This window comes from Camelina sativa, chromosome 4 (genome assembly GCF_030686135.1).
Source record: "Camelina sativa cultivar CO46 ecotype springtype chromosome 4, ASM3068613v1".
NCBI lineage: Eukaryota > Viridiplantae > Streptophyta > Magnoliopsida > Brassicales > Brassicaceae > Camelina > Camelina sativa.
Genome location: NC_141883.1, coordinates 31,151,816 through 31,179,784, shown reverse-complemented (window position 1 = coordinate 31,179,784; position 27,969 = coordinate 31,151,816). Strand labels below are relative to the sequence as shown.

The window sequence follows — 27,969 nt, the reverse complement described above, 5'->3', positions numbered from 1 at the left end:
GGAATTTGGAGAAAATAAATATTATCCGGTGCTAATGTGATCTGTGTATCATTTTATACCGCAAAACTATATATTAATTGGAACGTTATATCTAAAAGAGAATAGTAAATCGGAGAGTCGAATTTATCTTCCACGTGTAAACAAGTAATCATGATATAACCCTGATTAATGTGATTCAAGTTTTTAATTGATGTCATTAGTTAAAAAAAGCTATCAACATCGGAGGATTGATTTGAACAAGGTCTCGGAGAGAGAGAGAGAGAGAGAGAGAGAGAGATTCTCCATTGAGTTTGTGTCCCAAAAGCTCTTTGCTGTAAGGTATATCTTCGACGGGACGTTGAAGCGAGCAAGATACAACACGAAATCGATCTTCTTTCTTCTTCTACTCCCCCCCCCCCCTTTGCGTTTTAGCATCTCCGTCGTCTGGTGAAACCAATATCTCTCTCAGGTGATCCTTTTTAATTGGATGACTGTATTGATTAAGGTTTTTTTTTATTAATTAATCTGTAGAGGAGCTTTTGAGTTGATTGTTGTGTTGATCAATTGATCATTTTGGATTACCGTTGAGATCCGTGGGTTGAAATGAAAGGTCTTCAAAGCTCTTAAACTCTGCTTCTTGATTTTGTCTTTTGTAATCTTGCTGATAGTTTCTTCAATTTGGAGGATATGCATGTTGAATCCGAATGCTTTCAGTAAGTTTATCTAAAAAAATCGTGACTTTTATATCATGCCAGAAATGTAGTCTTTGTGCCTGATTTTGCTATATAACGCTTAGTAATTTAGTCTTTGAAGCTTATTATAACGAGGGCTGTTGTGCTGTGCCTTCATGATGCGTAGCTCTAGGTTTAACAGTGTGGTGCTACGCTGATCTAGAGTATTTAACTTTCACAAAACTGTAGTTTGTGATTGACCCTTTTGTAATTCAGACTTGTTAAACTTCTCTGGAACCTTAATGTCACACACACACAATTTTGTCTACTGTTTGCTGTTTGTTGTACATGTTTCTTCTTTAGTTAATCTTGGTTTCTTCTTACTTCAAGTATGTTCTATGTTAATTTGGTGACTGTTATGCTTATAATTTCAGAAATTAGGTTCTCAGGATTTAGGTTGATTTCTATGAGACGGACACGTTGCAATTGGTGCTTCATGTCTAGGTAATGAAGGCTTTATGTGATAGATTTGTTCCTCAACACTGTTCTTCTTCATCAAGCAAGAGTGATACGCATCATAAGTCCCCTCTAGTTTCAGATTCAGGACCTAGTGATATTAAGTCCAAGTTTACCTTTTGGTCAAACGTCTTTACGCCTTCTTCCTCAGTTTCTCAACCGTATAGGGATTCTTCTTCGACTTCTGGGCATAAACAAGATTGCACCACTCGTAATGGTTGGACAGCATTTGTAAAAAGAGCTTTTATGGCAACTGGCGCAATCAGGAGATTCCAAGAGCGTGTTTTAGGTCCTAATAGGACTGGTCTTCCCAGCACAACAAGTGACATATGGCTCTTGGGTGTCTGTTATAAGATATCCGAGGATGATGCCTCTGGGGATACCGATGCTGGCAGTGTATTGGCTGCATTTCATCAAGATTTTTCATCCAAAATTCTGATTACGTATCGTAAAGGTTTGTTAACTCTCAACTACAAAATTAAGCCAAAATTAAGTTTTTGCATAATATTCACCCATTTATTTTTTTGACAGGTTTTGAACCATTCAGAGACACAACATATACCAGCGATGTGAACTGGGGTTGCATGATTCGGAGCAGCCAAATGCTTTTTGCTCAGGTATGTGGAAGAGTATTGCTCTTGGCATTAAGCGGTGAAGTTTATAACATATTTTGACAAGCCAAATATTTGCAGGCATTGCTATTCCATAGGCTGGGGAGGTCTTGGACCTGGAATTCTGAGGTAAGCTCAATGTAACACTGAATATGCAACACTGTGAACTAAAACCTGGTTAAACAAATTGATTCTAGTCCATTCTTACATCAAAAAAGTGGAAACCTTAGGCTTGTTTAATTTGAAAATGCAGCTGCCTGAACAAGAATACTTAGAGACTTTGGAACCTTTTGGTGATTCCGAGACTTCAGCTTTCTCCATCCACAACCTTATTATAGCTGGAGAGTCATATGGTCTCGCTGCTGGGTCATGGATAGGACCATATGCCATTTGTCGATCGTGGGAATCATTAGCGTGCAAGAAGAGAAAACAGACTGATTCTAAAACCGAGACGCTTCCCATGGCTGTTCATATCGTTTCTGGCAGCGAAGATGGAGAGAGAGGTGGGGCTCCAATACTCTGTATAGAAGATGCCACCAAATCTTGTCGAGAATTCTCGAAAGGACAGCTTGAGTGGACACCGATTCTCCTTTTGGTTCCACTGGTTCTTGGGCTTGACAAAGTGAATCCCAGGTTGCAATTTTGAAGTTGATTGTTTTCTTTTATGGTCTGTGCTTGTATTTGTGTTTGGTCTTTGTGACACATTGCTAAATTCTGGTGTCAGGTACATTCCATCTCTAATTGCCACATTCGCTTTCCCTCAGAGCGTGGGCATTTTGGGTGGCAAACCAGGTGCGTCGACGTACATAATTGGCGTTCAAGAAGACAAAGGTTTCTACCTTGATCCACACGAAGTTCAACAGGTATAGTTGTGTGCCTAAATCGGATTAGTTGCCATAAGATCCTGATATTAATCACCTTTATGTAAATGGAATTTCGCATTATGGTTTCACTTACTGATACTTATCATTTAATGAATGGTTTTTAGGTGGTCACAGTGAGCAAAGAATCTCCAGATGTTGACACATCCTCCTATCATTGCAAGTGAGTTTTATCTAATCATCATAATATTTCAATCGATCTTTGCCTGGTTCAGTTTGTATCTTGGTTCTTAATATTATCTTGAATCTGCATCAGAGTTCTTCGTTATGTTCCGTTGGAATCACTAGACCCATCTCTAGCTCTCGGATTCTATTGCCGCGACAAAGGTACTGTGTTATTACCACATTCTCCGAAACCCCAAAGTTTAAAAAACCTGGTAGTATCCTAACCTTTGATAAATAAAACTTCCATAATCTTCAACAGATGATTTTAACGACTTATGTCTCCGAGCATCAAAACTAGCCGAGGAATCAAAGGGTGCTCCATTGTTCACTGTAACTCAAACCCACAGTTTGATAAACCAAAACAACTACGGGTTTTCAGAGGAGGACAACATCGAGGAAGAAGGACATGAAGATGACTGGCAATTGCTCTGATCATCATCATCATCATCATCATCAAAACATTTTAACAAAATCTCAAAGCGACAATTCTTTTTTCGTTGTTGGTGTTTTGTAAATTACATTAGAATCAAAACCACCAATGTTGTACTATAAAATCCTTTTTAAGATATTTCAAACATAGATTGAAGCATGTGAAAACGGAAGAGTAGAGAAAGCTGAAGGTATTATTTGTACATCACTCCATTCTCCTATCTTCTTCCCCTTCGTCATCTTCATCTTCATCATCACTTCACCTTCTTCACCCTCTTTTCTTCCACCAATCATGACCAAAGCTTCACTCCCTAATCTTCCGGCGAAAACTGAACTTCCCGTCTTCACCGGAAGCTGTATAGTCTCAAGATCCAGTTTCGAAACATTTCTCAAATCATCCCATTGTAACAACAACTCAGTGTCGTCAGTGAAGCACCATAGCCTTCTAAAGTCTCCGGCGGTGCGACCTCTCGGGCTAGTGTCCGGAAACCGCCAGATGTTTTCGATTTTGGACCACGAATTCGTAGCTGGATCGTAAATCTCTCCGTCGGATCGGAATCTTCCTTGAGATTCAGTTCCATAACCGCTCAATACGCAAAACCTTTGATCCGTTAATCCAATGGCGAATCCTTGACATTCGTCTCTTCCTTCCGTCATCGGAGGAATCGTAGACCACTCGTCTTTCTCAACGTCGTACACCTCCGCCGAGCGTAAAGCGTTTTTCTGATCGTCGTGACCTCCGGCGACGTATACTTTCGTCGATCCGACGGAAGCGCAGGCGAAGAACGACCTCGATTCGTTCATCGGCGCACCTCGTCTCCACCTCCTTCCGGCGAATTCGAGAACGTAAACGTCTCTCGTTGGCTGTAACGTCTCCGGATCCCAACCTCCGATGAGTAGAACCTTCCCGGCGTCCTGAAGCACGACGCACTCGCAGAAAAGCGGAACCTGCTCCTCATTTGGAAACGCGACGCGGTGCCACGTGGACATCGCGGTGTTGTAAACGCTTAACCCAAAACGCGGCGTGCAGAAAACGCGCGGCTGCGATTTATTATCCTCGTTCTTCACCACAACGGTTAATGTCTCCTCAACCGGTTTAGACGCTGGAATTGGCGGTGTGAGCGGTTGAACGAGGCAGAGAAGAAGCTCTGCTTTGCCGCATCTACGCCGCTCTTGGATGAAGGAAGAAGAGTCGGAGGAGGAGATCAAGGTTCGCCAAGAACGGCAAACGGATTTCATGGCGGGTTGGAATTGGTACGGAACTCTGATCAAACACTCAATAGCTAACTCGGACGGTAAACCGGGGATCAAATCGTGACATTTGTGGACATCTCCAGCTTTCTTTTTAGACACTTCCCTAATCATCATCGATTGAGCTCGAACCAAAAATAACAAAAAAAAAAAACAACAACAAAGAAAGCTTCTTAAAATATATAGAGGGTTTAAACTGAGCAAAGTGTGTGTTTTTTGTGGAGAAGAAGAAAAGTGAGATTTTGGTATTGAGTGAGTGTGAAGTTACACACGGAGGTGGCAGAGCCTTTAAATAGGGAGGAGCAAGATAAGTTTGCAGTTGTAACAACGCGACGGTTCGTTTAAATTTTTTGAACTTTTTTTACTTATTTAGCCGCGTAAAAGAATAAAGAGAAAAAAAAATTATGTAGCAAAACGCAAACGCACCTAAAGATTTATTTCTTAACTAATCAGAATCTTTCTTTCTCAAAAAAAATCATGACCAATTTCGATTTCACCCAACAGGCAACAATTGGGTTACTTTTGATGCGATTCCCATATGTAAAAACAAGTGGGAAACTACAACACATCAGGTTTACTTCATCCAGACAGACGTACGGTGTGTGCTCTTTTTGTTAAAATCAAACTTTTTTATAAAGATAAAGTAGAAAGCTTCTAGAAGCTTTTTTCATAAGGACAAAAACAAGATCTACTAAAAAAAAAAAAAGATCTACTAAAACCAGTGGATCGCGACTCATGTACTCCACATAAAAAAATCTTGTATATTACTATTTTTTGTTGTGGTTGTGAATATTATTTTTGTGTTTTCCTAGATCGCATCAACATATTTTGGTCAAGTTCGAGAAAGAAGAAATAGCTTCTGTTGAAATTTTAAGAGAAAAAGAAACATACACTATATAGGTTTAAGTGAAGGTTAGGTAAGTATATAGTATAATTTAATTAAGCATTTGGTTTACGCTTTCACCGCACACACTAAAGCTATAAAAAGTTCTTTGAATTGAACTAATATATTTTTATTTTTAATTAGCTTATCAACTGTATGTACTAATTTACTATTTTCCCTTTCTGTTTGACGTGACTTCCTTTAAAAAGAATTTGCTTTTGAGATCGAATCTAAATAACCTATTGTCTCCTGATAATTGATATAAATAAAGTTCATGAAGAAGAAGACCAGTTTAGCTTTGTTGTATGTACCATTATCCTTCCTTTTCTTTTTATTTTGCTTCTTTTTTAAGGGAAAAGAAAATGAGCAAAGCTTCTAGAAGCTTTAGACAAATAATAGTAAGGTGCTGTCTTGTGTCATAAGGAATGAGTCGTATTCACTGACGCATCCTCAACCGATGTGTAAACGTATCTATTGAAGTTCAAATTAAACTAAAAAGGTTAAATATTTTGGAATTTTAAAATAGAAATATTCATTTCAAATTGGCATTGTGCACGCACTATCAAACAAAATTATTTCACGAATAGGTGCACATATATAGATTCTTTTCTTCTTCTTTTTTCCGAAATTATTGTGCATAATTGTTGAAGTTTTAATATATATATATATATATATACATATCTATATATAATAACATCATGCATGTGTTTTTTAATTTGTGAGGGCAGTTAGCCAGTAGTTACATATATGAATGAATATTTATTGACCGATTACAAAGGGTTTTCTCCTTTATAGCCTTCTAGAAGTCCTCATACATTGGCTTTTGATTCTTCCGAAGAAAATATTATTAATACGCTGACCACGTAGATTTTTGCGTTGCACCGACGCAAAGGTATGTGATCTCGCGGAGTTGCAAATCTTTTGTTTATGTAAAAAGTGTTTAATTAAGCTCTCATGCTAAGTCACTCATCATGGATCATTTTTAGTAATTGATTTTTTAAGATGAAATTGCTCACAAATTATGACCGGATTTTAGTTTTATTGTTGACATCCAAAAATCTATTTACACAACCATACGCACGCTACACACACGTACATATACAGAGAGACTAGATATATCCACAAAGAATCTTTACCAAAATAAAAGAAGAGAATCTTACAAAGAAACAAAAGAATACCAATACCGGAGATGATACAAATTATTATGTTTTGGTTTTTTATCTCGAAAAGATTATGAATCTAATTTGTTTAGAACAATTAGAAAAAAATTAAGAATATAAACAATTTTTTTTTTGTCAAACTCATTTAAATTCATAAACCTTAAATGGTAGCTGGTTTAAACGAGTTCAAAGCTAATTTAAATGTTAATATACAAGTCTTGAACTACTAGGAACTGCGATCAAGTGGTCAAAAATTATTTCATGGCGTTTTGGCATCCCCCAGATTCAAGCAATGTTTTGTTATAAATTGGTTTAAATTGATATATTTTCGTCATAGGTCAGTTTAAATTTATAAAAACATGCTTAATTTGGATGTAAGCGATATGAACATAGCTAAAAAGAATAAAATTAAAGTAGTGGATGATGAATACGGAAAAAAGAACATAGTAATAATGCGGTCGTCGGACATGAATAGAGGCTGGTCCAGTGCCCTCTATCGCATTGTCTTTTCTTGTTATGTCAACTGTCCTTTCTCTTGTTATCACTCTCTCTACTCTACTTAATTATGTATTTTCTCTTTATCAGCTTTCGTAACTTTTTATTCATCACGAATTATTGTGTAATTAAAAAAAAAATTATTGTCTAGTGAACTCAAGGTAAAACCATTGGTAATTAATAACGTATATTTTCTTTGAATAGTAGATTGTTTTGTTTCGCTTATAACCCTACAAGTTAACTAGGGAGACTTTTTGTCTCGACAAAGACAAAACAACTAAAATGTCGTTAATTATGTTTTACTTTCCTTAAACGGATGATGGATGGTACTATAGAGAAAAGAATTCGAAATCATTAAATCAACACGAAACTAAAGAGGTCGTGTTCTTTCTTTTCAACGAAGGTTGATTGATTTACGACAACCATGAAGTGGTTTCTAATTATTCTGAAAGTGAAACCAAAAAGCTATATAAAATTAATAATAGAGTAAAATCAAAAAGAAGAATAATAGGGATAAGGGTTCTAGAAGAGCATTGATATTTTTCCCTTTTGGGGGGGAGTTGTCACCTTTATGGGGAAGGAGACGAGTGGGCCGAAACTGGCAAGCACTTATCGTCTAGACCTCTCTTGCTAGCTTTTGTCTTCTTTACGGTTACTAAAGTGTTTCACTTTCTTTTCTTCTAGAAGACCATATCATGTAATATAAGAGTAAATTTTTAATAGCACTAAGAACTACATTTTGCTTGCTTCTTCTAATTACAATACTAGAACGAGTTGGCAATTAGATGTAAAATTCATTTTACAGTCGCATTATTCTATGAGTTAAGCCAATGCAATAAAGTAGGCCTGACTTGCAAGTGTGATACTAAGGGTTTGGGTTGTGTAGTTAGCATATTTCTTCCATGAACGTTATAGTGGAACTAATGCAAAACAATGGGCAACAACTTCTATCCATGATTCTCTGCTCGAGCGGAATTTATTTAATCAACAAGTCCAGTCCCGTAAACTTAAAGCCAAAAATTCAATTTGCTGAGAAGAACACAAAGTAAAAAAGGCCACAGATAGCAAACGAAAATGAATACTATCTCCGATAAAATATAACTAGTCTCTGATAACTGGAACAAAACAAAAACTCAGATCCCAAAATCTATGGAATAGGTAAAAAGATAAAAGAAGGAAGCTGCTTTCATTAGTTCATTCTCCTGACAAGCTCGTTGATGAAATTCTCACGGTTTCCAGCATCACCACCTTCGACGTAGTGGTTTCTCTTCTTCTTGAGGCCACCGAGTGGTGCCTTCAATTGGAATGGCCAGAGGAAGTTGTTGGCTTCCTTGAAGTGAGGTCCAACAGTCATGATCTCATGGATCAGATCCTCCACACAGATGATACCATGCTTTCCTAAAGCTTGATCCACTATCGAGTTGTCGGTAAGTGCTATCCTCTGGTGGTTCAGCTTTCCATATCCCCTTTTGTAGATCAGTTCCTTAACACTCTTCAAGTTTGGGTATCTGCATCAGAGATATATCATTCGTTTAGAGCAGCATCTTCTCATGGTTGCCACATATATATAAAGAGAGTCAGATTACATACCCGTAAGTCACGTAAGGTTCAACTCGGCGCAACATGTTGACTGTTGCCTTGTTCACCTTAAGGAACACACCATTGAAGATCTGCACAAATGTATAACACATGTAAACTTCCTGATAAGGTAAGTGTTTATCTATCTACTCTCTCCTAAAAGAGATGATCAACCGAAAACTCTAACATGCTAGTTAAACATAAGACTGCTAGATCTATCAGACTAACAAAAGGTATGGGACTATATGAACATAACAATCTGTGAAACCTACCTGTCTCAAACGCAGGAGCTGCAGAATTTTCTTGGTTTTTGGGTCAATGGCATTGATACTGCAAAAAAGACAAACAACCATGTACATGAAACAACAGAATCTGTTGGCAGTATGTATGTGACTGTGAACATGATAATAAAACACATACCCACGGATACGAATGATAAAGAGCAACTTAGCCTCTGGGTCGACATAGAACCCTCCTTTCAACTTAGCCTCTCTCTTCAATCGGATCAACTCATTATCCTAAAACAAAGAATACAACATTAGAACAAACATCAACAGAACAGTCATCTTAATTACTTCCAAAACCAACAAAAGCATGTCTCTTTTACCTTCTCAGCGTACTCTTTGGCATACTGCTCAGCTCTCTTGAAGATAAGCTTACGGGTCTCAACACTCTTCTTCTTGGCAGCAACAGTTTCCTCCTTCTTGGCCAATGCCCATTCCTCTTGCCTCTTGATCTTCTTCAAGACAGACTCTGGAACCACTACCTTGGATTCAGCCATTTCTCCTACATAAAACAGAGCCAATTAAAAGCTATAAATCTAATCAACACAATAAATAAAAATGACACCTTTGAGCAATACAACTATTAAAGGGTAGAAATCGAAGCAAGGCAGGAACATCTATGAAAATGATTGAAAACCAACGGAAGAGAGGATCATGAACCTCAACGATATCATACAACAGGTTAGATTTCATCGACAAATCAAAGTTATATTTCTACAAACTACAATAGAACTGGGAAACGATTGGGTTTAACACGATCTCACAAACATCAGAACAAAGAAATGTATAATGAACCAAAGAAGACTTACAATTAGAAACGAAACGAAACGAAACGAGGAAGATCAAAGAAAGAAGCTTACTTGAGATGAAGAGGAAGTCTGAGGGAAAGAGAGAGAGATAGTGTGCGGCGCTGAAGGTGAAGAACAAAACAAACAAGTCGAAAAAATGGGTTTAGGGTTTTTACTTCGTAACCCTAATTTTTCAATTTTTTTAACGGGCCTTACTTACTTATATAGGAGGCCAATTTAGCTGAAGTGGGCTGGTTGAATTGGCCCGATGATTTAAAATAATAATTGGACAATTTGATACAGCCGACCGAATTATAAAATACATGTTGATGTTGCTATCGATTGACCGGTCAATTGGTTCATCGGTCGTTTGGTTAAAGTCGGTTAAATGTATGGTATGTGAAGTTTGATGAATCGATAGGGAGACGTTTTAATCTATTTGGCGTTTGATCTTCTATCTCTAATTTAAAGAATTGTCCTTAGGAAAATGCGGTTTAGACCTCTTTGACAAAGCCAAATTAAAAATTGGGGTTAGACCTCAGCTAACTCTTATAATTATTTATCATTATATGCAATACTCATCTCTATGATATTAACTGTTAGTATAGTCAGAAAAATTCAAACATAGAGGACATACACACACTGACACCTCATACATTACATTACACCGTATATACAATGTATCAATATATGATTGTATATGAATACAACAGCCTACACTTTATAAAAAAGAAAGAAAAAACCATAAAAATGAATATCACCTACCGAATGTGAACCTTTTTAAAATATAGTATAAAAGACACGTTCTAAGGAATAAGATGGTCCATTTTGAAATTCGAAATATAAAGACTTGGTCAACTAAGCTAATCAACTCTCATTATATAATGCACTACATGATGGATCAAGAAAATCAAGAATCACCGGAGCTATAATGGCCGGAGGAGGAACGACCTTAGAGTTCACGCCAACATGGGTGGTTGCTCTCGTCTGCTCCGTCATCGTCTCCATCTCTTTCGCCGTTGAGCGTCTCCTCCATCGTGCCGGAAAGGTTATATCTATACACGCATACATCTCTATATATGTGTTTGTTTCTATATATAAATATTTGTTGTCGACTAAATGATTACATGTGGAATATAGCAATTTCGGAAGAAGGATCAGAAACAGCTTTTTGGGGCATTACAAAAGATCAAAGAAGGTGACATCATGTTTTAGCCCAACATTTATATAATTTCCTAGATTATAATTAATTATTAGCTCATTTGTTCTGAAAAGTGCAACCTCAACCTCCGTTTATTTAATACGAAGTTTTTCATCATCGTTCTAACAAGATTCTTACAAAAATCTTGAATCGGCAACAGAGCTTATGTTACTAGGGTTCATATCGTTGCTACTATCAGTAAGCCAGTCTAAAATAGCAAAAATTTGCATATCAAAGGACCTAAGTGAAAAGTTCCTCCCTTGTGAAAAACCAAAGGATGATAAGTCCCTCAAAGACTCCTCCCATTTCCAGTTCAGCTTCACCGGCCGTCATCTCCTCGCCGGAGATTCAGCTGCCGGCGACTACTGCTCCCAAAAGGTATTTACCCTCTTTTACCGACCCTTTCTCATTTTATTTTGTTTTGGGGTCAAACCCAAGATTTATCTCTTTTTGTATTTTTATTTGTCTTACACGATTTCAGCATTTGTTACATTATCAACTGATTGGATTTGAAGACGTGCATAGAACTGACATAGATCGTCTATAATATAACAGATTTTTGTTTTAAAATTAAGGGGAAGGTGCCGTTAATGTCGTTATCAGCTCTCCACGAGCTTCATATATTCATCTTCGTATTAGCTGTTTCCCACATTATTTTCTGCCTCTTGACCATTCTTTTTGGTACCATGAAGGTATATATTTACTTAATTACGTACCTTACTTCAACAGTATTGATACTTTTGTCTATATATCTTCATTCACTAATGAATATCACACTGAACGTACAAATCCTAAACTCTAAAACCAAAGCTCACACTACAAGATGCAATTGCTTACTTATATCGTTTATATAGCCTAATTAAGATATTGTTAATACTGTCTAATGATTATAACATAATGTTATTGGCATAGATAATGCAATGGAAAAAATGGGAGGATCAAGTATCAGAGAAGGACCACAACACAGACCACGGTATAAAAGAAACTTGGAAAAATAAAGACATATTTTTACTTAGTAGAATGGTTTTTTTTCAGGGTCTTAAGAAATTTTCATTTTGAGCATAATTATAATAATTTTTAACATTAACCCTTTTTATACACATATATATCTTACACAGTGATCCAGAAGAAATTTACACACGTTCAGGAACACGAATTCATCAGGACACGATTTCTTGGGGTTGGAAAAGCTGATGCTTGCTTTGGATGGGTGGTGAGTTTTTTTTTTCTTTTCTTTTTTCTCCGAAGGTATCTTAATCCTCAAGACATGATCGCATGCAAAAGTTTTGAGTTTTTGAGTGTGTTCTTGCCCCATGCAGCAATCATTTATGAAACAGTTTCTTGCGTCAGTCAATAAATCGGATTACATCACGATGAGGCTAGGATTTGTCACGGTATGTATCTCGTATTTTGATTCGTCCTTAGAACTGAGTTTCTATCTACAAAAAAATCAAAACAACTTCTTCTTTTCTCTTCTTTCCTATTAGACTCATTGCAAGACCAACCCAAAATTCAATTTCCATAAGTATTTAATGCGTGCCCTTAATTCCGATTTCAAGAAAGTTGTCGGTATCAGGTAAAAGATTCCAAGATTTTATAAAAAAAACATACTTGACTCGAAAAGGTATTCTTGATTCTGTTCTAATGTATATATCAAACTCGCAGTTGGTACCTTTGGGTATTCGTGGTTTTATTCTTGCTTCTAAACATTGCTGGTGAGATGACTTCTTTTAACTTCGATCCAAACTAAGTTTTCCTTCTTTCTTTTTTCGGTGTAATGATCATCGACTCCATCCTTCTTGCAGCATGGCATGTTTACTTCTGGATAGCTTTTATTCCATTGATTGTAAGTCCCCGAAACCGTTCCACCATGTCTAATATTCTTCAAACCCATCTTGACCCTAAACTTGTTTTCCCCTCAGCTTTTGCTTGCCGTGGGGACGAAGTTGGAGCATATCATCACAGATTTGGCTCATGACGTTGCAGAGAAACACATTGCTGTGGAAGGAGATTTGGTTGTCCGACCATCAGATGATTTATTCTGGTTTCAAAGTCCCCGGCTAATTCTCTTCTTGATCCATTTCATTCTTTTCCAGAACTCCTTTGAATTAGCCTACTTCTTCTTTATCCTCGTAAGTGCTTTTGTACCATAAATCAGTCTAAACCATATATTCTAGAAGATATCAACATAGGATTTAAACGCTGGAAATTGTAACAACAGTTTCAATATGGTTGGGATTCTTGCATCATGGGACATGTCAAGTTCATAATTCCAAGACTCATCATCGGGTAATAGTAGCCATTATTGAAATATATCTCCTTAAAACTTTCTTGATCTTGAAATGTAGAATCTTTTGACTCTGTTTTTCAGGGCATTGGTTCAGCTTCTCTGCAGTTATAGTACCTTACCGCTCTATGCACTTGTCACTCAGGTATGAATTTTACATCTCCTTTGTGTTCTGATATCAACTAGACAAAGACACAAACTCAAAACCACACCTTCTTCTTTTGGTGAAAAGATGGGAAGTTCATACAAAGGTGCAATATTCAACGAGCAGACACAGCAACAACTTGTTGGATGGGCAAAAACGGCTAGAAAGGAAGTGAAGAAAGGTACAACTCACGCAGGTAGCAGTCCAAACCCTCTTGCAGCTACTCCTTCACCTCGGTCTGTTCAGTTGCAGTCGTTGCTAGGAAAAGGCTCTTCTCAACAAAATCAGCACCTTGGGAAAACATCAGAGATTGTTGAGAAAGATTAACAAAAGCTTCCACCAGACAAAAATACTTCGTGAGACTTTGTTTTATATAAAACTGATTTAACAGTGTTGTAAGAAATATATACAGCAAAGATGCTGAATCTCTTTTGTCAATTGATCAAACAAAAGAACGATGTGCTTTCTAAACAAGTCTTTGTTTTTGAAAAATCTTTAAGGTTCCTTCAGTATCATTTATAAAAAGATCCTTCTCTACAAATGTGACATCGACTCTTCTTTACAACCTCCAACTTGATGATCAAACATCTAAAAGAAATGCTATATAGCTAGGTTTTCAGAACAAAATAACATTTTATTTCATGGTTTTTAAACTATAGATTGCATGCGAACAAATTATATTTTCTTTAGTTAGATGGCCCAACTGAATTGATGTATACACACGAAGGCATCCAAAAGAAATAAGTAAAAGAGGATTCCACTAGCTTGAAAGAGCATTCTGATAAGTATGTCACTCCAAACAGGAACCACAAAATCCAACATTTTTGGTTTTAACATTTTGTTTATGAAAAAGGATAAAGGGAAACTGGTGATAACGATGAGATCTGTATCTAACAGACAACACAAAGAGGGGGGAAAGAGAACCGGTAATACATCATTTGGTGATAGTACAGAGAGAGACAGAGTTTGCAAATTTGTTTCCATCATTCCTCTGCAGCACTAGCTGCGTTAAGATCCACACTTAGATCCAATTCCTGCAACACAAAAACAAAAGATCACATCCCAATCGCAGAAGATGCCGTGGTTCATTAATATTTTTGTGATTCTGGAACATTACCTTTCCGGTGATCAATTTATACATGTTCAACACATCAACAACAGTCGTGTCAAAGTGTGTTGTAGCATCATAACTCTGTTAAGCACATGACCAAAAGGTTATTAGAAACCAGCCAACTTTAGGATGCTCACATAAAAAAGGAAGGGAATACTACACTAACCGTTGATATGAAGCAGTTGTCCAAAGTGGGTTCGTTGACAGGCTCATATCTATCATAGATGTCGAAGAACAGCTCATCAACAGGACCCAGAAGGTCGATTCCAGGCTTGAGCTCGGTTTGAGGGTTATCAGTTTCAGCGTCTGTCGACACAAATGCTATGAATTTTCCCTTGGGAGCAACGTTGTGTGAATACGAACAACAGAAGACATACCTGTCAGTTACAATAAAGATGTAATCATGAGCCGAGAAACAAACATACCAATAGACTCAATGTATGCATAAATGCAAGGTTTTATAGTGTGTGAAAATGTGCTGTAATCAAGAAAATATAGAGTTGAGCAGAGTCTCTTGCCAACATTCGTCTAAAGAGAAATCCATCTAAATTTCACCTCTCAGCTACAGTTTTGAATGAAGAAAGGAATCTCAGCAAGCTCAAGAGCATAATTCAGACAAAGCTTAGCTATCACAGAGAACAAATCTATGCAAACCGAAGTTTCTGTTCCTTCAAGTCATTCAAGCTCATTTACTTCTATAAGCGGAACCAAAGCATTGATAAGAGAACTCACATGTCTGATTTGCGGCCCAATTGTTTTTGGGGTAGGATGACTTGCACTGAATGAGAATCATTGGTGTTTGGAATAGGGTGGCTCATAATAGCAATTGCCCGAGCAACCCTTCCAATCTTCCTGACCTGTTTTAATTGGATTATGAAACATATCAATATTATGTTAACATACATAATCAGGAAAAGTGGAAGATATTAAAATGCCTAACAGGCACACATATCAACAAACCAGAAAACACAGATGGGAACTATATGCATCCAACCAAAAAAAAATTTAAGGAGAACTTCCTGCTCGAATGGAGAACATCAGACAAACCAAAATGACAGTGTAGCTTGTGGTCGCAGTCATTACCTTGTTGGGCAGGTAAGATGGATCGCAGACAACTTTCTTGCATTTGGCAGTCTCTCCCTCAGATGTAACACCAGTAACCTTACCCTCCTCATCGAACTCTACCTGTTATAGAAGCAACATCAGTTGCTGAACGACTGAAGCAAACAGCTGCAGAGATAAGGAAGCCAAAGACATACCTTACACTCAGGTTTGTTCAACATATATGTCCCACCATAGACAGCACTAAGCCGTGCAAATGCCTGAACCAAGGAAGAGAAGAAATAAAATCAACGAGATTCAAGAAAATCTCATCCAAATCATCAGAATAGGTGCACCAACCACATAAAGCATGTATATAAAGATAAAGAAAAACCTGAGGCAATTCTCCCAACCCATAGAGAGGATAGATATATGGTGAACCTCCTTGGAAACGTGCAAGGGATTCCGCATAGAGCTGATAAAACATTTCAAGCAACAGTGTCAAAAATGCTTAACTCAGAGATAAATGCAAGAATGCTAAAACAAGGGGAGCCATAGTTTAAAGTCCCACAAGAGCAATTCACCTTCATTCTCATAACAGTATCATAGGCAGGCTGGTGGAGATGATTGTCATTACAGTGAAGTGCCACTGCATGACCAATAAAGTCAATAGTATCTTCACCAAGACCGAATGTCCTGCCAAAATGTAATCTTAATAGTTAGCAGCAGAAAGTCTAAATCAAATATTGACAACACCATAATGATGAAACAAAAGAACATCAGCTTACGCAATCAACTCCTTCGTTGTAACTCTTCTCAAATCCATTCCATTATGTGTTTTTGGGTCCTTCTCGTCGTAATCCTGAACATAGCTGAAAAACTTTCCAGCTCGGCGTTTCTCAAAAATACCCATAAGAGGAGATTTGAGGGCCTCCATTGGAGTTGCTGGCACCTTTTGGACCTGCAGGATATAAACAGTTAAGTATCTAGAGAAAACAAATTACTTAAGCTGCAAAAATCTGCAGCTAGAATGTTCGGTGAAAAGCTTTTAACCAACAGAAAGAATGGGAGAAAGAAAGATGCACTCTTGAAATCTATTGGCAAAGAAAGAAAGAAGAGAATGAGTCACAAGATCAAATGAGAATGAGTCTTCACTGTACCTTGCCTTTGACAAAAACATAGCTTCCATCAACAGCTTTAAAGGACAAGTACTTCGTCACATCCGTATGAATAAGTACACGAACAAGCTTTCCATTTGCCATCATAAACTGGTCCGCAACATTGAGAGAGAAGAGATAAGTAAGTAATCCGAAATCATTAGTACTATAAAAGGCTAGCAAAGAGAGGATAAAGCTAGAAAGCAGCTAAAATATGATATATATACCTTAGGCATCATGTCAACATTGTAGTCTCTGCTAGAGCCTAAATGAGCAGGAGCCTTTTCTTCTCCCCTGAACTTATTCCACAGCTGTAAAAAAAAAAAAAAAGCAACATCAATAACGCTTTGCTAAAACGATAACTTATCACACACAAAAAAAGAAGTCTTAAGAGAGTATAGATTAGACCTGATTGAGATTAAGAGATGTTGACTCTCCACCGTAGTAGTCATTCCTGTCCATGTGAAGAACCTATTTGGAATACACAAATCATTAGATTACTTAAAAAAAAAAGTAAACTTGGCTTATCGATTGAAGATACAGGGAGTAAAGAAGGCATCTCTATCATTCACATGATGAAATTTAGTATTTTTCTGCAATCTCTCAATAAACACAAGTATCAAAATTGTAAAAATCGATTGGTTCAATGATCAAAACCCATGTTGAAAGCTCACAAAGCAATCGCGCTTAAAAATCGGGAAACCAGATAAGAGTCTCAGAAAGATCCGTTCATAATGAAACGAAACTTGGAATCATGGATATCTCCGGATCAAGCATACAGGGATTCAAAAAAGTTGCGACAAACAAAGACAAGAGAAAGAGGAGGAAAGAGAGAGAGAGAGAGAAAAGACCTTAATACCATCGACGGAGAGAAGACCACTAAGGATGCACTCCTTGAGACCAGTACCCAGAACAATGACTTCGTACTCTTCATCCATAGCTTAGCCGATCCCCCAAAGTCTCACACCGAAGAAAAGACTCTGACTTTTTTTTTTTTGCTAGTAATAAAGACGGAGAGAGAGAGAGAGAGAGACACACACACACAGAGAGACAGAGAGCGAGATCGGTGATTGCGCTGCGTTTATTTATCAATCTCCGTCGTACATAAATTTCCTTTATTTATTTATTTTTTGACGTGTAATAAAAATTTCCTTTTTACGGAGTAATTTTCTTTATTTTATTCAAAAGAAATTATTTTATTCGAGAATTTTTACAATGGACAAAAATCAAAATGTAAAAAGGACAACAAAAAAAAAAACTACTAATTTATTAGTTGTTTTTGTGTAAATAGACGTTTTCTGTTTATTTTACGATAAGTCAACACTAAAAGGTAAAAAATCAGGTCATAGAAGTAATAAACAGAAGAAGGAAAAAAAAAGAGAAGAAAAGGTCATGTAAAAAAAAGATAACGTGCGTTGTGTAAATCGCGCGTATGAAATATATTGACTTGAAGTTTTCGTTTTTCTCTGATGCTCGTGTATGTGTGTTGTTGGAATATATAAAAGCCAGCGGCGATCGTCTCTCTTGATCAGTTAAGAGACAAATTATACAATGTTGAAAAAGACATCGCTCTAATAGACTAATAATAGACTGTTGGAAGAAAACGATGATTCAAGTTTTGTTTCCGACAATTGGAGATCAGATCAACAGTTAAGTTCCAAAGTACTATTAAAGAAAGACAATTGATTTAGTCACGAGGTCCGGATGTCATTTATGTGGGCTGGAACTATATACAAGATGAGACTCGGAAGGAATAAAATTGGTGTTGATGGGGTCGTCAATAAATTCGTATGGTCAAGTTCCCTACTCGGAACATCATGATTTGCCATGATAGTTGTGACGATCTTTACTTTATATGCCTCTTTTGTACCGAGAGAGCATAGAGTATCGTGGTGAATCCCTCCCACCCGCCAACTTGATGGGTATCAAAGTTTTCATCTTTCTAACCTTCAACAGATCCTCCTCCTCAAACATGTATGAAAGGGAGATTGTACCTCTCACACCCATGTCATCAGCTTGGTGGAGATTCGAGAAAGACAAATTCAAGGGCACATAGTAGCCCCCCGGTTTTGTTATGTAATTCATCGTGAATATGGCCTACACAAAAAAAAAACAAAGCTCTTCTTTTTATTGAACAAGACTACTTTTTTGTTAGTTGTCCCAACTAATAGCTACCAATGTCTAAAACAATTCAGTTAATAAAAAAAAGACAAATTTGGTTAAGTGAAAACGAAGAGAGAAAATTAAATTCTCATATCATATCATATCAATCAATCTTTGAAAAAAACAAATAACGTTTTCTACATTAAAAAAAAAAAAAAAAACAAAAACAAATCTCTGATTTTATTTTGCAGCAGTCGTAACCTCTCAATGAAAAATCTCGTCCAGGTTCGCTCGCTCTCATCTCCCTTGTCATATGTATTTGCAATTTCGCATTTTTCTTCTTTTTTCATCCGATGCAATTCTCAGGCCCGCCGAATTCACAATTTCTCGGGTCGGCCATGGATTCTGATTGCTTGGAATCAGTGCCTGGTTTTGATTTTTTTTATATTATATAGTTTTCGATGCTTGTATTGACTAGTGGTACTACCTTTTTGCTTTAAATTCAGACTCTTTGGAGCAATCTGAGGAGTGGCTGCTGATTCCACCGCACAAGTCTGGATTTTTTTGGTATTGGTTAAATATTGTAAAGGTTTTTGCTTTCTCTCTTCTAGTGTGTGTTTTGGGTGGATGGAGAACCAAGTGATTCGTTCTGAGTTTGAGCCTGAGGAGATCGTTACGGTGGAAGGACGAGCTGAAGGGAGTGGTGTGGCTTTTGCATGAGCGTCACCTCTTATAGCTACAATAACTCAACCGAGCAATTGCTGTGCTTGTTGTAGTGCAAAGAAACTGCAATGCAGGGGTAATAGTAATAATAATGCTCATCTTAACAGACAGGATAGAAATGAATTGGGCAGACTTTTCCAAGGTGCTGTTAGCTCACAGGATTGGCAACTTTCCGAGAGGTTCATTCGTCTTGCTGATCCTCAGACTTTGAATGATTTCTTGTGCATTAGTCTAGATTCTATTTGGTTCTTGAGCACAGAGCACGAGTTAAAGGGGATCACGGGATTGATTTCGAAGATCATATGTCATGGTGCTCATGACTATACTCGAGCTACGCTTAGGACTTCGTTTCTTGCTTCTTGTGTTTCATCTTGCCACAGCCGGACTGCGAGTCTTGCTGATACTGTAACTCTTATGGCTCAAAGGTACACTCCTTTGATTCTCTCATTAGATGATGGTTCCGCTTTTCTCATACTACTAATAATGGCAACGGAGTTTTGAATTATTATTGGAGAATTGGGTTTCTGTTATAATTCCTTGCTTTTCATTCTGCTTCATTCGTTCACCAAGTTGTGTCCTAGTTGTTACAGTGATTGGTTCTGTCTGCAAGTGTTTAACTAGTTTGTTAATTTTGAGCTGATTGAAGGATTTGGATACTGCTTGTACAATTCTCGGATTAGATTCCATCAATGCCTTTGGTTTCCCTTGCCTCTGCCTTGTTTGTTTGAAAACATATATTGCCAATACTTATGACTTACTAGAGTGTTCCTATATTTTTGTTACATGGTGATGGGATTCAAAGTTGGTTAGAGCAATGAATTTTTTAACTATGTGCTATGAGTGTGGTGAATTAGAAAAGAACGAGATGTAGCTATAATAGGTCTCTAGAGATGCTAGTTTTGAAATCGATAGGTTATTGAAAAGTTTATCTAACTCAGATGTAGATAGTGATGGCAAAAGCTGAATGTGCTGCATGTCTTTGCTTCCTAATCTTCTTACTGAAGCCTTTAGTTGTCTTTAGATGTTTACAGGTTAAACCGTTAAATTCCTCCCATGAACACATGTTAATCTCCCCAGAACAATTCAGTTTTCCAAAATAACATTTTGTCTCAACATATTCTGCAATTAGTTTGGCTTGCTTTACATTGACTCACAATTCGTGAGACTTTCCATCCATTTATGTGCTCCTTCTTTTCTATCGTTATTGTTTCTGTTTGGGATCTGTGTTGTTTCTATTTCCACATAAAGCAATCGATGATGTATACATTGTTTGATTGCTACAACTCACAAATAGACATTTCTTGCTCTACTGCTAAACTTCCATGCTCATATTCAATCAATATCATTGTCATGATGATGTCCTTTCAGTCACAACACGAGTCTAGCAAATGTTTTTCATATATATCTGAATGGGCCCTTACTATATTATATATCCATTTTTTTCCCATCTCCGAATTTCCAGGTTGCACGAGCGTCTCCAAGAGTGTAACGGTGATGAGGTCCTCAAAGCAGAAGCTGGTGCCAAAGTTCAAAAGTTTACTGAATGGGCCCTCAAATGTATAGGTTTTCACTCCCGATGCCAGGGACCTAGAGATAAAGCTAACCAAGACTCAGCTGCTGAGATCCAACTCCAGCTTTCTGCTTTCAAGATGTTCTTAGATCTTGCTGGAAACCATCTATCAGGAAAGGATTTCACAGAAGCGTTTGATGCAGCTTGCTTCCCGCTTACTCTGTTCTCTACCTCGTTTAATCCTGGCTGGGCATCTGGAATCTCAGCTACTGTCATTCATGGATTGCTTGGTATGTTGGTGGAAGGAGGCGCAGATAACGTAAATCAGTGCTTCCTTGAAGCTTCTCGATTTGGTAGCACAGAACTTGTGCGCATCGTGTTGCAGGTAAATCTTATCCTTAATGATTGCTTGCAAGCTTTTTTGTGCAGTCTAACTGAACGTTTTCCTGATGCAGATTGCTCAAAGGAATAGCTTAGACGTGGATGTTGACTTAGCCCTGGGTTTTGCTTCGCATTATAGTAAAATCGAAACTATGAATTGCCTTGTGGAAGAAGGTCATGCAATTGCTTTCTTGGGTCCCTTGATGAGAGCAGCGGAGAGAGGTTGCATGCAAGTTGTACAATGGTTTGTGAAAAGAGGCTGTCGTGAGATGGAGCTATGCTTAGCTCTCACAGCCGCCACTTCAAGCAGCCAGGTCGAGGTTGCTTCTTATCTCCTTCCTCATGTACCAAGACCCGTCCTCACTGCTCTCAGCATTGAAATCCTCAAAGCAGCCGGTGAAAGAAGTGGTGGTTCCCTCCACGGAGTAGAGTTTCTCCTAAAATCAGATTTCCTCCGGGATCCAGTAGCCACATATTCAGTTGCAGACACCATTGCAAAGTCAGAAGACAAGTCTGTTCCTTCACATCTTAAATCGTTTCTCCAAGAACACTGGTCAGAGGCTGCATTCAACCAAGGATTGAGGGAAAGCCAGGAAAACTTCATGAATTTCATGAGGGTTTTGAAACTTGGAGAGTCTGCAATAAATCTAAAGGATCTCCCAGCACCATTGAGAGTAGCAATCGCCTACATGGCGCTGTACAGAGAGTGTGTGAAGGCGGGTGGGCGCCTGCTCTCACAGAAGCTAAGAGGACAGCTTGTGGAAGCCGCAAAACAGCTTCAAGGGTTGGATGTGGCCTCAGAAGAAGTAAAGAAAGGTCATCATCAGCTCATGGCAGTTTTGGAGCATCACCTTCCTCTATTTTTGGTCAAAGCTTCTTCACACTGAGCAGCAACGGATCCAGCATCTGAGCTATTCGGGTTAACACAAGTCGTTTTCTTACAATAGTTGAAAAAATAAGAAGTGAGAAACAACCGTACCCCTACGATTTTGGATTCTGATCCAGGTTGTGAGATGATAGAATCAAAACTTCCTATGGGAATGTCTTTGTCAAGTCCTCTCTATATCTGTCTTTTATGCATCCTAAACCATGGGAGAGAACGATAATGAAAGCCTTATATATATTATTATTTCATCTATAAATAAAAGCAATGCAGATTATATTACTTCATCTGTAATCAAAGTTACTACTTCTGTCTCATAGTCTTTTACTCTTTAAGTCTCTGCAATCAAAAGCCTTTCAATATTAAGTTATTATAAAAACAATGTCCCAATTTCATCTGGTTTTGTTTCAAAGGCATTTATTAGAAAAGTGGGAAATCATGAAACAATGGAAACAATTAAATTTCTCTTTATTTATATAGTTGTATATATAATTCTGCATCAACAAGAAACAAACTTTTACAAATGAAATAGTATTAATCTCTTACCCTGAAACCTTAAAGTAAATGACAATAAGACAAAACTTCCCCTGTTTTTTTTAAAGGATTTCTTCAATTAAAGAAACGTTTTACATAAAAGTGGAAGAAGAAGAAGAAGTTACTACTACATGTTTGGAGTTAGAAGAAGGCATGAAAGCAAGAACCATAAGCAAAACCATAATCCCAATAGGAACCAAAAGCAGCATAAACGGAGGAGGAGGCAATGGGGGAAGAATCAAGGGTAAGATCAAGAGAGATGCAGTGAGACCAACAAGCACAACCATTGATTCCAAACTGAAGTAACTAGCTGATATTAGCCTCCTCGGACTGTTCTGTGACGACAATGTCCGAAACAGTTCTTGCTTCCTCATGATCGGAGCTGGAGCTGATCCACGAAAACTGATGTTCTTCCGGTTATCTCTTCTCATGTCCATGTTGTCGTTGTTGTTGTTGTTGAGTGAACAGTGTTCTTGAATGTTTATGATGTCGTTTTGTAGACTTGAGATATCACGAATCATTTAAAGAAAGTTCCTTTCTTGGGGGTTGATCTGGGGAGATCAGATCGATGTATGAAGAAACAGAGTTGGACTCAAATGCATAAAGCACCAAGCTTTTCTTCTTGTTCTGTCAATGTAGCTAGGTTGAAGAACCCTAATGATGGAAATTACCCAGTAACTCTGTTTCTTGGCGTTTTTAGACTTCGAAAAAAGGACTAAACTTTTTGTTTCCCCCCTGTAGAGAAGATTGATTGGTGTGGTTTACGACGTTTTGATCAGTAAAAATCGTTATGAATGATTCAATCAAACGAATCAGACTAGAAAATTTGCAGAGGATTAAAATCAGAAAAACTGAAAGCAAGTACCTTTAAGACGTTAAGAGTCAAAACCTCCTTCAGCAGAGAACAAGAAGAAGAAGAAGAAGAGGAAGAAGATGAGATGGTAACGTTAGAAACCAAAATATATGGGTGATGAAGCTTTTATGAAAGCAAGAGGAAGAAGAATGAAGTTTCTTTTGTAAGAAGAAGAAAATGAATAGAGAGAGAGAGGAAGATACAGAGGAAGAAAATATAAAAATAAAATGGTAGTAAAAAGATAATTGAACGAAAAATATAAAGGGATTAGACTGTTTTGTGGAATCAGAGAAGAAACAGGAAAGAGAGGAAGGTTCACTGAATTTACAGATCTTTTTCTTCTTCTTTTTGCTATGTTTTAGAAAAGAAAAAAGGATTTAAAAATTATAATTATCACTTTTTTTTTGGGGGGTGGGATGACAAGTGTGTGAGAGAGGCAAGTTGCTGATTCTGGAAGGTCTGAAACAATTTCAAATCACCCTCCAGTGGGTTGGTTCTTCTCCCCTAGACACTTTCTCTCTCTCTCTCTCGAGATGACGTAGCCTGGAATTTTATTTGGGGTAAGCCTCTGTCCGAGGTCGAGGTTTTTAGTTTCTTTAACGAATATTATTCATTCAATTAGTGGTTTGGTTTTATTTAATTATAAGTTAAACCAATCTAAGCTTTTTTAACATCCCCTGTACATTAGAAGAGAAGCATTCTAATCAAAAAAGCTGACGTGTCAGCATGACAGAGCTTAGTGCATTTTTTAGCAAAATAACTTTAGTTTTTCTAATTAATTATAGTTTTGTGCCGTTGTATTTATTTTTAAAAAATTAAAAAAATATATCCTCCATAAACGAAAACCCTACACAAACCTATCTCACCTATAAATAACATTCTTCTTAACACTCACGATAGCAAACAGAAAAACTTAATATTCAATTTTCACATGCATTTTTTTGCCAAGCTTTACGTGAGTCATTTCTCATTATGGTTCGAACGTAATAGCAAATATCAGTCATCTACAAATATAATTTATAATAAACATCCTTCTTAGTTTATTTATAATATGGAGGAAAAACAGTGGCAGAAAAAAAAACAGGATTTTTTAGCAATTGGAAACCTTTACTCGGTAAGTATTTAAAGTTTTATGATGATCAACTCGACAATTTAATTTCTTTACACATCCAACACCTAACTAACAAGATCTATCTTACATATGAACATGTTTCAAAAACTGTACTTCATGAACCAAATGACCAGACACATAATATCAAGATTTGGTTTCAGTATTTAAGCAAAGGAGACGGTTTACCAAATCCCAGAAATAGAATTAAAATAACCCATGAAAACTACAAAATTAATTCATCGAAAAAATAAAGGATTTCATGTGTATTAATAACTAGGAATAAGCACCATTTTGATTGCCATAATTTCATTATTAATTGTATTACATTCGAATAATTTTAAATTTTTTTAATATTATTAGATTTCAGCAGTTAATCAAATACAAAATTTTAGTTGGATATAATATTGAAGATATTCTAATCTTTCTATTCATCACATAAATTTTTGCCTTACACCAATAATTATATAATTATACGGCTATTTTAAAAATGTTCTTAATTTTACACCAATAATTATATAATTGATGATTTTAAAAATTCACTCTATCACCTTATCTTGGGAACAAATGCATAATAATTTGTTCTAAAACGAAAATATATCTATTTTGATGATTTGGTAAATCAATAGTTATGCATTTCATAATTTCCTGTAAATTAACAATAATTCTTTAATTAAAAAATATTAAAAAAGAAAGACGATATATAATATAACTCATCGACTGTTCAATATTTAAGGATAATTTCCTTTAAAATATTTGAGAATAATCAATTAAACAGAAAACGAATATTCATTTCCTAATTAACACCTAAATCCCCTTGGAAAACTACATAACTAACAGGTCTATCAATTATATATTTCAAATAAGATTTTAATAACTTATTCTCCTAGATTATAGATGTAAATGACGTATGATTTGGTATTGTAATATTATCCTAAATAAGTGCAAATCCTCTAAATGAATTCACAGTCTTTCCAATAAATGAGCACATAATAAAATCAATTATACTCCAAACCGAAATAATATCTATTATACAAAAAATTATCTATTATTTTCCGTTAAATAAGGAATTACGTATTAACAGCCTCACTCAATTAGAAATAAATTTTCAAAAAAAAAATGAAATATATGCACTTCGAAGTTTAAAATGATTTAAAGATTCACATTGTCTTTTACATTCAGTCATTTAGATCTTCACTATTATATATTTTAAAACATATTTCTTTCTAAACATTTGATAGGATATTCATTTCATTTTGGTAATACAGTCAGTTGAGTTATCGTTTCATAAAACGTATGGGAAAATAATATAAACTATAATATTTTATTACAAAATACTATTGTTATATTATTTTACCGAATTCATCTTCTTATAAATTAAAAAAAACACACTACAAATGTATAAGATAATACTGACCTACTAAAAAAAGAATGAAAAAGTGTAGATTAAAATAAATTAAATTATATAAAATTAAATTTTAATAGGGATACTCCCGTCGAACGCACGTGTCCTATACCTATTGTTCCTTTATTGTGTGTGTAGTCAAAGTTGTTTTATTTGACAATTATATTTGAAAAGCAGTCGTGATTTTTTCCTTTTCTGAGTTATGTGTGTAGGCTTTTTTTAGTCTCCTAAGTATCTATTCATAAAATTTTAAAGTAATACGAAAAGAAAATTAAAATGTTTTAACCACTTGATGTTATAGAAAACGAAGTTAGTTGCCTTCTTCGTTGCATAGTTTGAAACTTTGAATGCGGTGAATTACCAATTTAAAGTTTTATTAAGGACTATATTTACAAATTATAGTATATATATAATATGTGAATTAAATTTTTTAAAAACTCTCACCTAATAATAATGTTTGTCTATGTGTTTATCGACCGATGATGACCCATATTGTTATTCCTCTCCTCGGCATTTTCATGTGGTGCCTCTATCATATCATTATCATCGTTCTTAGTGGGACAGTTGGTCCAATATTTATTTCTTTTTCGGTTTTATGCTTTTATTATTTAGTTATAGCAAATGCAAAATTTTATATTTATACAATTTGAGACTCTTTCTATTTTTAATATATAGTCTAATTAATTAATTAGGTAGACAGATTTCTTTTAGTAAGGTTTTAAGGGAAAAAAACTAAAAATAAGTGGTGTTGTTTTCAGAATGTTTCAACAAAACCGTGATGTATAGTGGTAATAACTCGTATTATCAAATACTAATAACATGATATTTGTTATAAGACAGTATATGCAAATGGGATATATTTTATATTTTCAGCAGAAAAAGAAAAAAAAAAAAGGATATAATTAAGCAATGTTATCAAATGGGATTTATATTTATACATATACTAGTTTTGGTTGCGTGTTTTAATTATGAACGAGGGAGGGACATGATACTTTCCCGCAAGCAGTTTTGTTTTGGCCGTTCGGGTATTAACCAATTGACAGCTTACCAGAATTGTGAATCCACTAGTACTCTCTTTATTCATATTTTTTTCAATCCAAAATAAAAACACTTATTACTTATCCAAATTCAATGAATCGATCGCATATATAATAACATCTAACTATTACGTCTTTTCTACTACAACATATTCAAACAGGAGGATTGTTTTCTTTTAGCCAACCACGCTCGTTGACATTACTCTTCTACCACTATAATGGCGCTCAAGACCTCAAGTAGACATATAATTTACACCAGAACTACTTAATTTTACTTTTCGCTATAAACAAAAGTAAAACTTTAGGCCAGTGAAAAAGATAGTGATGCAGACTTAACTAGACAACAAAAGAGTTCAACTAGCTATTTATTAGACTAGAGTAATATAAATGTAGCATAGTGATATATCTTCCCGATACATAAAGATATTCATATCATCTTGTGGATATGTACTTGATTTGATATCTTTGATTTTATGTATACATGATCTTATGGTTAGGATCGATATGCCGCTCGTGAATAACTAATTAGTATATGTACGTAACTACGTATGAACGTAAATATCTTGTTTATAAAATTTATAAAATACTTGTTATAACATATATATAAACTACATATCAAATTTGACTCATTCTAATAACAGTTTTAGTTTCTTTTTTTCTGTCAAATATTCATTATAAATTTATAGAAAAAAGGATGAAAATCATATCGAATTTCACTAATGTTTTTGTAGATTGTTAATTTTGTGGAAAAATACAAATGTACATTGACAATGGTTTGTACATTTGGAGTATATTCAAG

General features: G+C 36.0%; 6 protein-coding genes and 1 pseudogene across 17 annotated transcripts; 3 read left to right on the top strand and 4 right to left on the bottom strand.

The window, feature by feature from the left end:
* The first annotated feature begins 47 nt into the window (after positions 1–47).
* LOC104782952 (cysteine protease ATG4a) lies at positions 48–3,420 on the top strand. 7 transcript variants are annotated; one of them, XM_010508023.3, is made up of 10 exons: positions 178–448; positions 1,100–1,154; positions 1,318–1,620; positions 1,698–1,783; positions 1,859–1,906; positions 2,031–2,410; positions 2,502–2,640; positions 2,766–2,821; positions 2,915–2,985; positions 3,083–3,420. In XM_010508023.3, exons 3-10 carry the CDS (start codon positions 1,413–1,415, stop codon positions 3,253–3,255), a joined length of 1,161 nt encoding a protein of 386 aa, XP_010506325.1. In that variant the 5' UTR covers positions 178–448; positions 1,100–1,154; positions 1,318–1,412; the 3' UTR covers positions 3,256–3,420. The 7 variants fall into 7 exon arrangements, with proteins under 7 accessions (XP_010506326.1, XP_010506319.2, XP_010506325.1 ...); XM_010508020.3 differs by having other exon boundaries at positions 186–448; positions 1,085–1,154; XM_010508021.3 differs by having other exon boundaries at positions 190–448; positions 1,092–1,154.
* On the bottom strand, positions 1,929–4,620 carry LOC104782954 (F-box/kelch-repeat protein At2g44130 pseudogene; annotated as a pseudogene). Its single transcript, XR_015597705.1, has one exon. The product of XR_015597705.1 is annotated as an F-box/kelch-repeat protein At2g44130 pseudogene (transcript).
* A 3,483-nt stretch (positions 4,621–8,103) lies between these two features.
* Positions 8,104–9,898, bottom strand: LOC104782951 (large ribosomal subunit protein uL30x). Of its 2 annotated transcripts, none has more exons than XM_010508015.2 (6): positions 9,764–9,898; positions 9,227–9,405; positions 9,040–9,137; positions 8,892–8,949; positions 8,632–8,711; positions 8,104–8,549 (listed from the first exon to the last, which is right to left on the bottom strand). In XM_010508015.2, the coding sequence occupies exons 2-6, from the start codon at positions 9,398–9,400 to the stop codon at positions 8,231–8,233; spliced, it is 729 nt and encodes a 242-aa protein (XP_010506317.1). In that variant the 5' UTR covers positions 9,401–9,405; positions 9,764–9,898; the 3' UTR covers positions 8,104–8,230. The 2 variants fall into 2 exon arrangements, with proteins under 2 accessions (XP_010506317.1, XP_010506318.1); XM_010508016.3 differs by having other exon boundaries at positions 9,713–9,886.
* A 618-nt stretch (positions 9,899–10,516) lies between these two features.
* Positions 10,517–13,816, top strand: LOC104782950 (MLO-like protein 15). 3 transcript variants are annotated; one of them, XM_010508014.2, is made up of 14 exons: positions 10,517–10,739; positions 10,832–10,889; positions 11,053–11,270; positions 11,468–11,584; positions 11,805–11,865; positions 12,011–12,105; positions 12,212–12,286; positions 12,380–12,468; positions 12,558–12,607; positions 12,698–12,738; positions 12,815–13,024; positions 13,114–13,181; positions 13,264–13,324; positions 13,412–13,816. In XM_010508014.2, the coding sequence occupies exons 1-14, from the start codon at positions 10,623–10,625 to the stop codon at positions 13,649–13,651; spliced, it is 1,500 nt and encodes a 499-aa protein (XP_010506316.1). In that variant the 5' UTR covers positions 10,517–10,622; the 3' UTR covers positions 13,652–13,816. The 3 variants fall into 3 exon arrangements, 2 of the variants coding, with proteins under 2 accessions (XP_010506316.1, XP_087368065.1); XM_087511939.1 differs by having other exon boundaries at positions 10,604–10,739; positions 11,448–11,584; XR_015597704.1 differs by lacking the exon at positions 12,558–12,607 and having other exon boundaries at positions 10,541–10,739; positions 12,722–12,738.
* A 249-nt stretch (positions 13,817–14,065) lies between these two features.
* Positions 14,066–18,133, bottom strand: LOC104782949 (guanosine nucleotide diphosphate dissociation inhibitor 1). Its single transcript, XM_087511940.1, has 13 exons — positions 17,485–18,133; positions 17,042–17,104; positions 16,861–16,944; positions 16,637–16,744; positions 16,265–16,437; positions 16,061–16,172; positions 15,871–15,951; positions 15,695–15,757; positions 15,519–15,620; positions 15,168–15,292; positions 14,602–14,812; positions 14,442–14,516; positions 14,066–14,358 (listed from the first exon to the last, which is right to left on the bottom strand). The coding sequence occupies exons 1-13, from the start codon at positions 17,569–17,571 to the stop codon at positions 14,308–14,310; spliced, it is 1,335 nt and encodes a 444-aa protein (XP_087368066.1). The 5' UTR covers positions 17,572–18,133; the 3' UTR covers positions 14,066–14,307.
* Positions 18,134–18,826: 693 nt separating this feature from the next.
* Positions 18,827–22,515, top strand: LOC104782948 (ankyrin repeat protein SKIP35-like). Of its 2 annotated transcripts, XM_087511938.1 has the most exons (5): positions 18,827–19,021; positions 19,243–19,638; positions 19,719–19,884; positions 20,922–21,354; positions 21,425–22,515. In XM_087511938.1, exons 2-5 carry the CDS (start codon positions 19,551–19,553, stop codon positions 22,235–22,237), a joined length of 1,500 nt encoding a protein of 499 aa, XP_087368064.1. In that variant the 5' UTR covers positions 18,827–19,021; positions 19,243–19,550; the 3' UTR covers positions 22,238–22,515. The 2 variants fall into 2 exon arrangements, with proteins under 2 accessions (XP_087368064.1, XP_087368063.1); XM_087511937.1 differs by having other exon boundaries at positions 18,893–19,021; positions 19,243–19,884.
* Positions 22,516–22,687: 172 nt separating this feature from the next.
* Positions 22,688–23,426, bottom strand: LOC104782947 (ARGOS-like protein). The gene has a single exon (XM_010508012.3). It carries the CDS (start codon positions 23,286–23,288, stop codon positions 22,860–22,862), a length of 429 nt encoding a protein of 142 aa, XP_010506314.2. The 5' UTR covers positions 23,289–23,426; the 3' UTR covers positions 22,688–22,859.
* Between the last annotated feature and the right edge of the window lie 4,543 nt (positions 23,427–27,969).

Bases quoted from the DNA above. Each gene is read 5' to 3' on its own strand.
- LOC104782952 (XM_010508017.3), top strand. From the start codon at position 1,158: ATGAAGGCTTTATGTGATAGATTTGTTCCTCAACACTGTTCTTCTTCA. The intron at 1,784-1,858 runs GTATGTGGAAGA...AAATATTTGCAG, and splicing joins GCCAAATGCTTTTTGCTCAG to GCATTGCTATTCCATAGGCT. The intron at 2,411-2,501 runs GTTGCAATTTTG...TTCTGGTGTCAG, and splicing joins CTTGACAAAGTGAATCCCAG to GTACATTCCATCTCTAATTG.
- LOC104782951 (XM_010508015.2), bottom strand. From the start codon at position 9,400: ATGGCTGAATCCAAGGTAGTGGTTCCAGAGTCTGTCTTGAAGAAGATC. The intron at 9,138-9,226 runs GTAAAAGAGACA...TCTTTGTTTTAG, and splicing joins CCAAAGAGTACGCTGAGAAG to GATAATGAGTTGATCCGATT. The intron at 8,950-9,039 runs GTATGTGTTTTA...TCTTTTTTGCAG, and splicing joins TTTATCATTCGTATCCGTGG to TATCAATGCCATTGACCCAA.
- LOC104782950 (XM_010508014.2), top strand. From the start codon at position 10,623: ATGGCCGGAGGAGGAACGACCTTAGAGTTCACGCCAACATGGGTGGTT. The intron at 12,608-12,697 runs GTGAGATGACTT...TCCTTCTTGCAG, and splicing joins CTTGCTTCTAAACATTGCTG to CATGGCATGTTTACTTCTGG. The intron at 13,182-13,263 runs GTAATAGTAGCC...TCTGTTTTTCAG, and splicing joins ATTCCAAGACTCATCATCGG to GGCATTGGTTCAGCTTCTCT.
- LOC104782949 (XM_087511940.1), bottom strand. From the start codon at position 17,571: ATGGATGAAGAGTACGAAGTCATTGTTCTGGGTACTGGTCTCAAGGAG. The intron at 16,745-16,860 runs GTATATATATCA...GTTGCGGACCAG, and splicing joins ATGTTGACATGATGCCTAAG to TTTATGATGGCAAATGGAAA. The intron at 16,173-16,264 runs GTAAGCTGATGT...ACATTTTGGCAG, and splicing joins ACAACGAAGGAGTTGATTGC to GACATTCGGTCTTGGTGAAG.
- LOC104782948 (XM_087511938.1), top strand. From the start codon at position 19,551: ATGCTCATCTTAACAGACAGGATAGAAATGAATTGGGCAGACTTTTCC. The intron at 19,639-19,718 runs GTTCATTCGTCT...TCTTGAGCACAG, and splicing joins GATTGGCAACTTTCCGAGAG to AGCACGAGTTAAAGGGGATC. The intron at 19,885-20,921 runs GTACACTCCTTT...CCGAATTTCCAG, and splicing joins GTAACTCTTATGGCTCAAAG to GTTGCACGAGCGTCTCCAAG.
- LOC104782947 (XM_010508012.3), bottom strand. From the start codon at position 23,288: ATGATTCGTGATATCTCAAGTCTACAAAACGACATCATAAACATTCAA.